The sequence below is a fragment of the Pollachius pollachius genome (genome assembly GCF_949987615.1).
Source record: "Pollachius pollachius genome assembly, chromosome: 2".
Classification (NCBI taxonomy): Eukaryota; Metazoa; Chordata; class Actinopteri; order Gadiformes; family Gadidae; genus Pollachius; species Pollachius pollachius.
The window spans coordinates 38,337,837-38,352,326 of record NC_136935.1 but is presented as its reverse complement, the minus strand read 5'-3'; the positions used below and the strand labels follow the sequence as shown (position 1 = coordinate 38,352,326).

Genomic DNA, 14,490 nt, shown 5'->3' with positions numbered 1-14,490 from the left:
TTCCGAATGTAAGAAAGGCATCCACTAGATTATAAGTGGTTGAATACTTGGCAGTAAGGAATTTTAATACTGATAATAAAATCCTTGACACATTTAAGAACAAGGGTATAAACATCTACATGATTTAAAAAAACAGTTTAACAAACTTCACTAACAAACTGCAGCAGATGTCATTTAAACAACTAATAATTTGACTTTTCTGTGAACATAACATACTTTAACAATTTAGAGAACAATGCAAAAACATTTAAAGAACAAAACAGAACAATTCAGGTATTCTTCACATATAAAAAAGGATCTAAACAAGTGCAGCAGATAGGCATGTTTCCTAAGGGGCAAGAGATTTGGAAGAGACTGTTGGCTAACTGCCACTTCTACCCTACCACAAGGACACTTTCAGGTGAATTTCTTGATGAATCTGAGTTTGAGATAGGCGATGATAAGGAAGATGGCCATCATGACCGTCAGAGCCAGGTGGTTTTCCCACAAGCCCCAGTGGCTGTACTTGATGCCCAGGTAGTCCAGTTGCTGCTCCCCAGTGCACCTGCAACAACGTAATGCAGCACTTAGGCATTTTACCACCACTATTTAGTCCCTTAGCAGCAGATAGGCTTTTATCCAAAAGTTACTTTCATAAAAGATTCAACATAAATCATATCAATGTAGAGTTGGTAGGAGGTTGTGCATGTTGCTGGAAAAGGCTAAACAAACTTGATTACTCTTTACACACTTTTATCCCAAGCAGCACACACAGTGAATACAGGTAATAAGGAGCAGGTGTAGGATCGGCTTTCTCGCTCAAGGATGCCTACAGGCAGGACCGCCATGGGTGAACCCAGTAGCTCTGGCCTGTTAGGCCCACACACTAGCATTAGCAACATTAGCTTTAATAGGAAACCCTGTAAGAAGCTTGATTTGTCTATGCCAAGTAACAACAAGTTTGATCAACTACAATAAGTCAAGTCAAACAGGGAGAGGCCAATTCAGAGAGGGTGACTTAAACCATAATACCGTACCAGGATTAGGGATCATCAGCTTTTGTCACCGTGAAAAGGGAATAATAATCTTTCAGTGGTAATGAGTGTACAGAATTAGCAATGGCATGAAAACTACTACAGCAGATTTGGAATTTAGTGAAGGGAGGAAATTTGGTTATTAATGCTATTAAATTGAATTCAAACATTTAAAAAAATGCTTAACATTTAAATGGCTTGTCATTTAATTTGAAATTGTGGGAGAATTTGACATTACCCTTAGAAGGATTCAAATCTTGCCTTATATGCAATATGAATGACATAAGAGTGGAGAAAACACAGAGTCTTCTGAAGAGACTTGGTTCTTAGAAAGGTCGTCCGATGTTCTACGCCACCAGTATGTACTAATATTCAGGCCTGGGGACTTAGGTGACTCACAGCAGGATCAGCCGGAGAGATTCAGATAAACAAAGCATCTATACGGTTTGTTCTGGGACAGATTACATGTGAAGAGACCGTACAGTTGTCTCCAGGGCTTTAACAACAAGATATGTAAATGACACATGCATGACAGGGCCTGACACAAAGTAAGAGAATGTTCAGACGAGGGAATTTATAAATTAGATGATGATATATGGTGAAAGAAAATCCCAGAATAACGAAAACAACGGAAGTTGGTTGTTTGTGAAGCCATGTATGGGCATTGTTTGATAACAACCCTGCCCTGGAGATTATGGAAGAATCACAGCAGCGAGAATAGGAAAACTGTTTGCTGAAGCTGGAAAGGCAGGTGTTCTGCAGACCAACTCGGCTTTTGTATTGCTTGAATAGAGTTCTAAATAACTATAACTTATATGGCAGTGACCTGATCTCTTTCCTTGAGTCTACTTTCTACAACAATATTTACATTTTGGTTGATATTTATTTTTCAAATTATGGTTGGTAGCTGTGGAGGAGCTCTTTCAAACTTTCCCTCACACTATTCTTGGAGGAAAAAGCCCATAATTAAAATATCATAAATTATATCATGAATTCATTTCGTAGAGCAACACTCACACTTGCCGAGCAGGGGGGCTGCTGTGATTCCCAGGAGAGGAGGAGTTGGTGGTCCAGATGTCTTGAGTGTCGCAGAACCGCAGACCCACAAACTCATTGATCTGGAGGGCCTGTAGAGAGAGAGAGAACATGGATACTCTTTACCATAATTACAAGAATATAGGCCACATTGTAAACAAGCCGCACTTGCTAACAACTAAGGCTTGAAAATAACCAACCTGTATATAGGCCATACCCATGTGAAGGCTGCAGTAACAAATCCCATATATAAAGTACATCAAATCTTACCCGAAGGACCCCCACGTGAAAGTTGCAAAGACAAACAGAGAAACTCTTTTGAAATAAACTTTGTTTTAAGTGTTTTGCATTGAAAAGATGCAGAATGCTCAAATTACTGAGTCTGTGAGAAGCCTTTGAAATTAAATGATTCTGTGTTATTCAAAAGATTTCTATGCGATTGGATAAAAGCTAACTGTGTCCAAAGCTAGCTGCAGACCATTTTCATGTGGCTGCAAGATCATTTTATCCAAGGTTGAATAGGTGCCAGAAAAACAACATCTGTTTCAAACAATGTAGCCTAATACCGGTGATTCACCACCATCTAAATTTAAAATACAATTTGACATGGTAAAATTTAAATAAGGCTGTTGAGATGAAGACATTTAATTTCTAAAACGGTCAAATTGGTTTGCAACTTTTTTTATAGAAGGTTCAACCTGTACCAGTGGTGGATTACCATTGAGCGGATATTTATCATGCCACATACTTTCTGAAAAGCTACTGTATTTGTGTTGAATACAGGGCATAATCACCGCAGAGCAAAATCGCTGTGTGGAAAAAAAATCGGTGCAGAGCGATTTTGGTCACACAGAAGTAATTGGTCTGATAAATGTGTAGGGGCCTAAATTCGTGTTAATGTATCAGTGACTCACCGCCAGGCCATAACGGGGTATGCTGAAGTACTTCAGCCAGGCCAGCCAGTCCATGATGCTGGGCAGGTTCACCAGCAGCCCTGAGAAGATCTACCAGACAACAACACTCAAGTGATTAGCAACCACAGCACACACAAAAATAAACAATGCAATACAACATAGCGAGCCAAATCCTGCAGACCGACAGAGAGAGAGACACACACAGAGAAAAAGAGGCCGACAGACAGCCCAACAGAGACACACACACACACACAAATTAAGGCAACCATGGCACACACAAAATAAAGGAACATTTCAACACAAACTGCCTTAAATCCCAACTCCCCTCCTCCAAAGTACATCCATCTTCATCGTCCTCATCTCACCATCATGAAGACGAAGGAGATGGTGATGAAGAGGTTGGCCAGCGCCACCACACTCTGGTCGGCCGAGATGGCCATGGTCATGGAGGTAGCCGTGTACGACACCAGGGTCACCGTCAGCATGAAGATGATGAACGCCTCCAGCGAGACCTGCAGCCCTGCATTTGATTTTTGTATATTATAATATTGTATATATATATTATATTTGTATTACATAGAAGTGTTTTAATCTGTAATTCATCACCATGATTAGTGTCAATTCTTCCTCAATGGGTTTCTCATGAAAAAAGTCCCTTTGGTTGAGTGTCTGATCAGTGATTGCCAAGTGTATACTAAATAATGAGAGAGGTAAGGAGACGGTACCGATCATGAAGTAGGAGACAACGCTGAAGATGGCCGCGGGGATGGTGCGCAGGACGAAGATGTCCGATAGGACCTTGGACAGGAAGTACACAGAGACTCTGTAGTATCCGCTGATGTACTCGTGCCTATTGGATTCATTCAATGATATGAATTATGATGATAGGAACAATACGTAGAATTTATTTTTACAATAATGGCAAAATAAATGACATGCATTTATACGTATTTAGACTTTACAGATCGAAATCAAGAAAACATACAAGAAGAGCTTCCTCTCTGAGATGAAGAGCTCCGCGGCCGACACGCTGCTGAAACACTGGTTGGTGGTGATGAAGAACAGAGCCCCCATCCTGCATGAGGACACACAGGTCGGAGGTCACAGGGTCGGCTGCTCAATAAGGGAATGCTTCACAGAAGGTTTCAACAAATGATGGGTCGGTGTGTTTTTTGCATTTCTAAAAATATAAGCAGCACACGTGGATTTGGACTCAAATAATGAATCAGATCACGATTGACTTTTCATTGTTTGCCATTCAATATATTTGATGGTTTCACCACCACACTTCGGAGGATCCGCTGACCTCACTCCGATAGCAACGCAAGTCTGTGAAGGGCTGCATGTTGTGACACCTGCATGCTCTGACCTTTGCATTCAAAGGACGAGCACGTTAGGTGTGTGTATAAGCTGAACACATTGGAACCAGTTGAACTCTCTACGAGTATTTAAGATCAGTATCGCGGAGATTTAATTAGACTAAATCATGGAGGGAGGAAGGGAAGAGAGAAGCGGTAAGAGTAAGAACTCTGAAGGGAAATTGTTGGGCTCTGTTGGCTAGTGACTAGCCCGGGTACCAGGTTGTGCCCGAGGGTACTGATCAAAGCGGTGCTAAGAGGATTAGTGATGCTGGAATTTATGTTTACATTTAAAGACCTGGAAACCTGGGGAGAAAGGGGATCAATACAAAACGCACAACAAAGTATTATGATTAAGACAAGCCGCAACAAAATGTTTTCTGTTTACATTGTTAACAAGTTTGAAACCCAGGGAGGGATAATCCTCAAAACCAGATCAATATTCTCAAAACTCTGAAATGGCGAAACAATAAAGTTTTCCCAAAAATACACAGCTATATAGCATTTCCCACCTGTTCTGGATGCCACTCTGATCGTTCTTGACCCCAAAGAAAATGGCCCCTACGATGAGTGCCAGGAAGAGGCTGACTCCCACCTGGTCAGACACACAGACGAGGACATGATGATAGTGGATGATGCTCAACAGACAAATGGTGAAACCGACACATTGTTAAAGAACATCTTGCATTATTTAGTTTGAGTGGAAAAATGGAAAAGAGTGGAAAAGTGAGATTAAAATTTTAAAAGGTAGGGCATGTCATTTGAAACAAACTGCGAGAGGAAGAAACTGTCACCGCTCCCCTCAGGCCTTCCTCCAAAGCGACTTCCACAATACACGCGAGTAGCTTGCTAGCTTTACCAATAGGTCTGCATAGCAAATCGGGCACGGACACGCATTGCCTGTGAGCACACGCAACCGTGTAGGCCTGTAGACAGACAGGAACGCCATCCAATAATTTCATTCGGGCAAAAATAAATGATTGAACGATTTTATTACAGGCCTGCGACAGCCACTGATAGCAGATATTTATTTAATTGTCAGATAATTTTATTTAAATTGATTGTGGTCATGATGTAAAGAGAGTTTCCAAAAATATGACCAAAAAAAGCCTCCAACATAAATTGCCTCGAGGGCTTTAAAGAGCCAGTGAACCTACCTTTTCAGCAGGAATTCGACTTTAAAAAAGTGTGTTTTGGGGTAGAGATTTAGGAAAGAGGGAGGCGCGTTATCGTCCTGTGTATGAAAGGCGCCACACACAGTAGCGTTTTACTATACGTGTCCAGGGAAGCCTAGTGCTCGGATGTGGGTATTAAATAAATCGCATTCCACGGCATTATACGACAAGTGTCCGAAAAGCAAAACTTTCTCTCAGACGCAGGACTACACCACTGCCCCACTCCACACGTCCACACAAACCGCTGCCCCGACAGAGCTCAACACGTCCACACCAACCGCTGCCCCGACAGAGCTCCACACGTCCACACAAACCGCTGCCCCGACAGAGCTCCACACGTCCACACAAACCGCTGCCCCGACAGAGCTCAACACGTCCACACAAACCGCTGCCCCGACAGAGCTCCACACGTCCACACAAACCGCTGCCCCGACAGAGCTCCACACGTCCACACAAATCGCTGCCCCGACAGAGCTCCACACGTCCACACAAACCGCTGCCCCGACAGAGCTCCACACTTCCAAACAAACAGCTGAGCTTTGCTTTGCTTTTGCCTTGCTTGTGATGCCCGAGTGCCTCGGAAAATTCACTCAGATGTCACAAGAAGAATGTTCACATTGTGTTTTGGGGAGAATGGACTTATTTCAGAAATAGTGATAAAATGTCATAGCTTTCCATGTTTACCATAATTAGCACAAATGACCACGTCAGAAGAAACTAAAACGGTTTTGGGTTCACTGGCTCTGTAAGACCGCTGACCAACATGCCATGGCTTCATTCGTAGAGGCAGGGCGGGGGGGAAACGGGTTCGATATCCTACCTGGGACGACCTCTGACCTAATCATTTGACGGGGTCAAGGCGACACAGGGGTTTGGCAGGGTCGTGTGATGCTGCCTAGCAGAGGGTGAAGTCGTCCGCCAGACGTGCCCGGCGGGGGGGCGAGAGGAGAGCGGGGGGACGTGTCTCTAATCCCAGCGAGGCACCTCATGACCTCACTGAGTGGGGTGGAGGTGGTGGGGGGAGTCCCTGCACGGTTCCCAGGGCAATAAGCCAAAAAGGTTCAACCTCATTCCCCTCAGCTCTTCATGTGGAAGAGACCCACCCACCACCCCCTCTCGGTCATGTGATGGCCCCCAGCCTTGGGGGCCTCTGATGGGGCTGATATGATATCACTTCAGATCCCCGGACTCAACAGCCAAGGGCCGGGTCACAACAGTCACCAAAGCCGATTAATGGGGCGCGGACCCCCCCCAACGGGATTACTCAGACTCTTATTTGGGGCCAATTAGCTGTTAATAATGCCTAAAGTGAGGAGACTTTTGGCGGTACTTCAACGCCACAGGAAAGCTAATGAGGCTAACCCCCCCCCCCCCCCCGATCCTCCTTGCAACACTCCCCCTTCCTAGTCTCCCCATGACAACCAGATCTCCGGTGTTCCATGTTCTCTAATGTTCATCTCTTTAACAAAAGGTTCTGTTCTCCATGCAACAGAATGGGTTCCCAGGTGTTGGCACTGTTCATGGAAACCGGGAGCGTTGACAAAATACAAGTTTTGAAAGAAAAGTAATCTTTTCAGTTGGTGCCATCCATTCATTCAGTCTTGGCTCAAGGATCCAAAACACATCAAATTATAAAACAAGTTTGTGATACACAGCATAACCTTTGGATTGGACTCTGGATCCCCAATGCAGGATCTGTGTTTACCAATAGATAAGTTACAAGAGATAGCTGACTTATAAACTTCTGAAATTTGGCACTAAATTAAAGAAACGGACAAAACCTCTTTGCACTCTATAATTTGGTCTCATAAGAGCGTCCCACAAAACAGACTAAGAGATTTGCAGCCAGGGGCAAACCTTTACCGTCTGCGGTAATGATAAAGTGTTGTAGCAGCAAAGTGTGGCACAATGTGCACACTTCACTTGGAAGTGTCACTTGAACATTGATATTGATATACCGGTAGATGTTGAGCGCTTAAACCGATGCAAGTGGAAGCAGGTGCACAAAGATATTAGAAGCCGCATAAACCATCAGACCTTAAAGATGGGGCCACGGGTGGGGTGGGGGAGGTGGACCACCAGCGGTCCCGAAGCCTTACCTGGGCCACAGAGGTCTGAGGGTTCAGCAGGAGGTTCCGGAAGGTCCTCTTGAGAACCCAGTGGAGCTGGTGGCAGAAGGAGCTGTTGTAGGTGACGGTGCGTGCGGCGGCGGCAGCCATGCAGGGCGCCGTGCGGTGCTTCCCCTGGACGATGCGCTCCAGCTCGGCCCGCGTGGCGGCGGAGCAGCTGCTGGTCCGGTAGTCCTCCACCAGGCGGTCCTCCACGCTCTGTCTGCAGCTGCGCAGGTCCTCCACAGCCACCTCTACAGGGAGACACAGGCAGGGGGGGGGGGGGGGGGGGGAGACGAGGAGGAGAAGGGTGACTGTCATGGGCCTTAGGCGCCTGGTGGCCATGCGCATTCTGTTCCCCCCCCCCCCCCCCCCCCCCCGCCCCCCCCCATCCCAGCTAGGGCTTAGGACGGAGACGGGAACGACGACCACGAGAATGGTGTTCAAGGCTAGAGTTTTAAGTTTTGAGTCAAAGATTGTGTTCGAAATTAATGATAATGTATTGGAATTAAAGACGTGAACAATTATCTTAAATCAGTATTCATATCAACATCAATGTTTTTTAGTGAGTGCGTGTCTATATGCATGTGTTTATGTGATGCATTACCTTCAGTGCCTTGCATCGTGGCCAGAGTAGAAGCGTGGTAGTCTCCATTGATCACATCCAGGAAGAAGTCTGCAGGGTTGTTGTGAGGCTCACATGTGTAGCCTGGGAGAACAGATGTTATTATGGTGAATGAAACTTCATGATGAACAGCAGTCAGCCCATCATCTTATACAACCCATTGGCCTCCAATAAACATTTGACCACAACCATGAAAGGTATACTCTCATTATACATTGCATCCCCATGATATGCTGCTTAAAGTTGGCATGTGGTGTTTCAGATAGTGGTTTGAATCACCAATATTAGTGAAGTAGTCCAAGGTGTCGATTGAGGGTCCATGGTAGACCATCTTGCCTCCCACCAGCAGGGTCAGGGTGTCAAACAGCTTGTAGATGGAGAAGCGCGGCTGGTGGATGGACATGACGATGGTCCGTCCCTGATTGGCCATTCTGCAAAGACAAAACCAACGTGAGGCACGTTATGCTTTACTTCAAGCATTCAGCAGATGTGATTATCAAAAGTGACCTACAGTGAATTTAAAACTTGTATCATTAAGGAGCAGATAGAGGTGAGGGCCTCTTGCTCAAGGATGCCGGCAGGTAGATTGCAGACATTGGTGTTCAATCACAGACCTCGGCCACTACACTATCCTTCCCTATGTTTAAGTACACAACTGCTGGGTGCAAATTTCCCATAAGGCTTTCAAATAGCATGCCGTACCGTTATATACAAAAGATATTTACTTTTGAACCATTTTGTCATTGAGCAGAGGTTCTGTCCAATGCAGTTAACTTTTCTGTTTATTGTGGCATACATGTCATTCATTGGAATGTCATCCAGAACCCTCACCACTACACTATCCTGACCACAGCCCAGAATACCTGCACTCAAAAAAAGTGATACCCTAACTAAAAACATGGGAAAGGATGCTATCTGTATATGTGTACTGCTTGTTCCCGGAGGGCGGAGGGAGGTCCTGGTGAAGACCTTTTGAGCAGCAGCAGGACAGAGTTGGCGGTGCTGGCGTCCAGGCCGGTGGTGGGCTCGTCCAGGAACAGCACGGACGGGTCCATGATCAGCTCCATGCCAATGTTGGTCCTCTTCCTCTCCCCCCCTGATATCCCCCGGATCATCTGGGTGCCCACCTGGATCACACACATACACACACAAACGAGTGAAGAGGTGAGGTGGGGAGACAAGGAGGAGATTGGGTGAGGGGATAAGGATAGGCGATAAGAGGAGTCAAGGATAAAGGATTAGGAGAGAGGAAATTAGGGATGAGATGAAGACAGATCAGGTGTGGTTAGGAGATGAGTCAAGGATCGATGAGATTAGAAGAGAGGAGGGATGACAGGAAGACAGATAAGGATATATGACATTTTTAGAGATTAAATAAAGAGAAGATATTAGTTGTCAAGGAAAATATATATTTATTTTTCATCATTGGGAGAAAGGGGATAAGGAGATAGGAGATTGAGGGCTTGGATTAAATTATATTTGGAGTAATAGGATCCCAGACATGAGCCAGAGAGCTGAGATGATATTAGGAGTAACGGAGAGAGGGAGTTACCTTGGAGTCAGCCACCTTGGTGAGCCCCAGCTCTTTGATCAGCTGGCTGACCCGGGCCTCCTTCTCGGCCTGTGGGACGGAGCTGGGCAGCCGCAGCGCTGCGGAGAAGCGCAGGTTCTCCCTGACCGTGAGCGTGCCCATCACCACATCGTCCTGCGCGGGGTGCAGTTTAAAGGGGCGGTGAGGTGAGCAAGGGGAGCTACTGTTGTCCTTGCGGTCCTTGTATGCTAGGCTCAAGTTGTTTGTGTCAACCGATAATAATGTTCATGTTTATATTCCCTATTTACATTTCTACAACCAAATTTAAAACAAACAAAAAAATAATCATATAAGAAATAAACCATTTATGTTTAACTTGTGAATCATAAAAAAAATAAAATAAAAACGATGATGATATTGATGGTTTTAATGCTTACACTGACATACACAAGATACTGTATAATTATAATAATAGTCAACCTGAACCACATAGCCTGACAGACACTTGAAGTTGGGCGGCTGAGGCACTCCGTCTATCAGAACCTCTCCGGACAATCCCGCCGGATCCTTCCGGGCTGCCAGAATGTCCAGGAACCTGTAGATGACATCGGGGTAGCCATGAAAGTGGAACCATGTTTCCATGTTCATAAACAGCACCGTTGGTTTGTAGAAAGCAGCGTCGTACTTACGAGGATTTCCCGCTCCCAGTGGGTCCCAGTATGGCATTCAGCCCGGGTCTCATGACCCCACTGTGAGAGGAAACATTTATCAATTATTATAATTAATATTATGAGGGAGGCAATACCCTGTGTATAGGGCCCAGGTACTATTACAACCTGCTATCCTATTTGCTAAATGTCATTGCAACCCTTTTTGAACCATCTAGCCTGTCTTCCTTCCCAAATATTTGTATGGGATTTAAAAAACATGTTCAAACCAATCATATCATATCCTAAAACAGAATAAGTAGTTATTAACCAACATATGGTGATAAGAAAATGCATGTATTTACAATGTACATCAAATAGTCTAAATGTCCAACAATACAGATATTTAAAAACAAAAATAGTATTAAAGCAGATACATCACAAAAACCTTTTCCGACAAAAACATTGGAAAGATGGAAGAGATTTTGGGGAAAGGACACAATGTTTAATTGACTGCCTGGCAGGTGTCCCTATCATTTAGTGTAGAGAGATTATATGCAGGAACCCATGCTTAATATCTCATAATTAACACCAAGGCGGGAAGCGGTCCAAGAGTGAAAAGATGCCTTCTTCTTTCATGGGAAACGTCTGGCGCTTTTAACACATGTTTAAGAAAATAGTCAATCTGAAATTGTTTATTTTCATGCGTCAGTTTAGAAACAGGATCTGCATTTGAAGAAGTATTTTTTATTCTGTTGTAGTATTATTCATGTTCTATTTGAAGTTGGAGGGAGAAAAATAGTGATAAATATTACACAATAATTATTATCATTAAACACATTTCTAAGAAAAGAAAATTGCTTGTTACATTTTATTCTTGGTCTCTTAAAGACCATACAAAACATTTTTGAAAAAAATGACTAAGAGAGAAAGAGTGAGAGGGTGAAGATGAGAGAATGTATAGAGGGATGTTATAAGGATTTGAGGACAAAGTGGTTTGAGATTAAAGTTAAGGTTTGATGTCATAGTTGGTTGAGGTTAAGGTTGATCGAGGAGGTTAAAATCAGTTGAGGAGGTTAAGGTTGTTTGAGGTTGAAGATGTTGGAGGAGATTGCGGTTAGTTGAGGAGGTTATAGTTTGTCAAGGTTAAGGGTTGGGTTGAGGAGGTTAAAATCACTTCAGGAGGTTATAGCTTGTTGAGGTTGGAGGAGGTTAAGGTTGTATGAGGTTCAAGTTGTTGGAGAGGATTTTGGTTAGTTATGGAGGTTATAGTTTGTCAAGGTTAAGGTGTCTGTTGGGTTGAGGAGGTTTAAGTGGTTTGGGGAAAGCGTACTTGAGGTCCACCAGTATCTCCCGGGTAACACGGCTGTTCTTCCCGATGCAGAAGAAGCCGCTCTTCAGCTGGACTTTGTACTCGATGTTGTGGAAGCTGACGGTGGCGCTACAGGGTGTAGAGCTGAAAGTTGAAGTGGGACCCTTCAGTCCGTTTTTGGGACTTATGTCATCCAGCATGGCGACATTAATGTGGCCCACTTTCTCGACCATTTTCACACCACCGCTTATATCCTGTCAATAAAATAAACTGCATTAATACAGCCTGGAATGCACAACTGCAATACAAAGTGCTTAACAAGGAAAACATAACAATTCATATCATTCATGTGTTTAACAGTATAAGCTTGAATCAGATTTGAGCTACAAATTAACAACAAATCAAAAGATGATACACTTATGGCTAAATAAATAGCTTGAAAAGTAATTCTCCCAAGATTTAATATTTAAATAGATGCGATCAAAAAATCTGGTCAGTTGCCATGTTCCCATGCTTCGACTGAATCTTTTTGATAGCAATATTTGGGCGCTTTCAAACATGGGCATGCAAGCCCCTATAAAGTATCACATTTTAATGCAGAATTTACCCATATGAATTACTTTCTCCTACTTTCTCATCCCCCCGCCCCCTTACTGCTAACCCTATCTCAAATAAAATAACAATACAAGAGCCTAACCAAATAAAAACAGTGCCAACTTTTTTGACCTTTTACACCTTTTTTGATCAAGCTTATTTTCGTTGGTCGAGTATTAACCAATTTTCAATCCAGCGGCTGAACATGACGTTTTTCATGTCTTTTGCTTCAAAATTATAACAAACATCCTTTGCTAATCAAATTTCTTAAATTTGGCCGGCCGTTATTGTCAAGTTTCAACAGTGGATCATATTTAATTCAAATGTTGCCAACATGTAGGACTAATCAATCAATTTATTAGTATAATCAGTAATAATTATTTCCCATATAGTCTATATCCAAAAAGCTAAGTGTAGCTTTAAATGTAGTTTTGCCATATATTAGTTAATTTTAATTGTTTGTAAAACGCATACCAATCCATAACATTGGAATCCTACTGTAAACAAATAGGAACACATACTTTGAAGATATGAGGTGTTGAGAGTTAGTAAGCAAACAATGTGTTAAGTTAACTTTACTGTCTTGCAGTTAAGTAGAATCGTCAGAGTAAGGTGTTTAAATGTTATATAGGGCCTATTGTATGTTATGGTTTTGCCACAAACGAGTTGTAAATAAAACGATGCTGCTTTAAAGCAGCATTTGCATGCATCATTGCTGTAATCATAACTTTAAAACGCCGAGTCCTTTAAGAGATCGTGGTACTTACGTGCTTGAGTCTTTCTGTAAATAACCAGCCCATCTATTCTTGTTTCGGTCACCGGCTCACATAACAATGATTTAGGAGGATTTTTTATGTACAGTCTTTCTAGTATTACATTCATGTGTAATGTTAACTTGAAGTACGGTGTGAATTAAAGTCAAGCGCACAAATAACGCAAACGATAACAAACTCAACCCCAGCTGTATTTGAAGATGTAACACGTTCTCTTACCAGACCTCGGTTATTCAATCAGAGGGTCTCCTTGAGCCACGCGTTCCCGGCTAGCCCCTGTGTGTCCTCGGCTGTATACCTCAGTGCTGTCCGACGGTGCTGGAGGACTCAATGACGAACAGCTCCCCGAGGCTGGTCCCAAATAACATCAGGGCATGACAGGAGCGATTACAATCAAACACACACTCGTGGACGGGATGTTTTGAACCGCTCACTTGACCCCGAGGGTCTGACCGCTTGCCTGAATGTAATTTGATTTGCTGCTGTCGCCACATTTTCTAACACATTTTTGTCGACTACCTCTTTTAGATTTTCCTCATTTCCCAATTTCGAATAATGTGGGTGAAATAAACTATTCAAATGTATAATTATTTGAGTAATGTAATTTGCCAGGCAGTTCGGACTGAAGTCAATAAGAGAATGTAGCTTGTATTTTTTGTTAATTCACTTAATTTATTATCTTGACTTTCAATAATACTGGCTTATCATACCATATTGGGATTGTAATAATATTCATAGTGGTATCTCTAATTTGAAAAGAAAAGTCCCAGAAAGTAAATCGGGACATTGTCTAACCCCACAAACCTTGGCATTTCTTAATAAACCTACCTCATAGAAATTTTCACTATTGTATTTTGTTTCAAAGAAAGCAATAAGCGTTAAATATGCCGCCAAACACATATGGCCCAAGAATAAACTGATTTATTTTAATTGATTAGTCCACTTAAAGAGCAAGGCCTAAACAAAAAGCCCCTTATTAGAGAAGAATCCACCACTCATTCCTGTGTGGATTTTAGGCCTATGGGGTTGATATTGTGAGAAAGCGTTTGTATTAATTTGTAGTTTACTATTTATTTATTTATTTATTGGACAATTTACCCACTAAGTATATAGCATGGGAACCAGATCGTATCTGACAGTATTCACTTTTTTTTTTCACTAAAATAAGAACAGAAGAGAGAAGACTGAATTTATAGATTTTGTTCAGAAGAATGATGATTTTGTCGCTCAGTGCTGCGTCACCCGTTTCGTTGCATTGATTGGTTGAAGTCCTATCCAATTGCGTACAGAGAATGGACCAGAGAAAGAAGGTAGAGGGCTTAATAGGTCCATCGTAGAGGCATTTTGGTCTGCGCACATTGGTGACGCCAGCAGTAAATCGAAAATGAATGGAGGTTCCAGGCTA

At 43.0% G+C, this 14,490-nt stretch overlaps 1 protein-coding gene across 1 annotated transcript; it reads right to left on the bottom strand.

The window, feature by feature from the left end:
- Positions 1 to 396: 396 nt before the first annotated feature.
- Positions 397 to 13,112, bottom strand: LOC307071849 (broad substrate specificity ATP-binding cassette transporter ABCG2-like; the record flags this gene model as incomplete). The annotated part of the gene is made up of 16 exons (XM_079730960.1): positions 397 to 544; positions 2,031 to 2,140; positions 2,963 to 3,052; positions 3,328 to 3,482; positions 3,688 to 3,812; positions 3,948 to 4,037; positions 4,833 to 4,915; positions 7,595 to 7,857; positions 8,211 to 8,312; positions 8,508 to 8,659; positions 9,198 to 9,355; positions 9,781 to 9,933; positions 10,240 to 10,354; positions 10,449 to 10,508; positions 11,740 to 11,972; positions 13,080 to 13,112. 16 exons carry the CDS (start codon positions 13,110 to 13,112, stop codon positions 397 to 399), a joined length of 2,070 nt encoding a protein of 689 aa, XP_079587086.1.
- Positions 13,113 to 14,490: the final 1,378 nt, after the last annotated feature.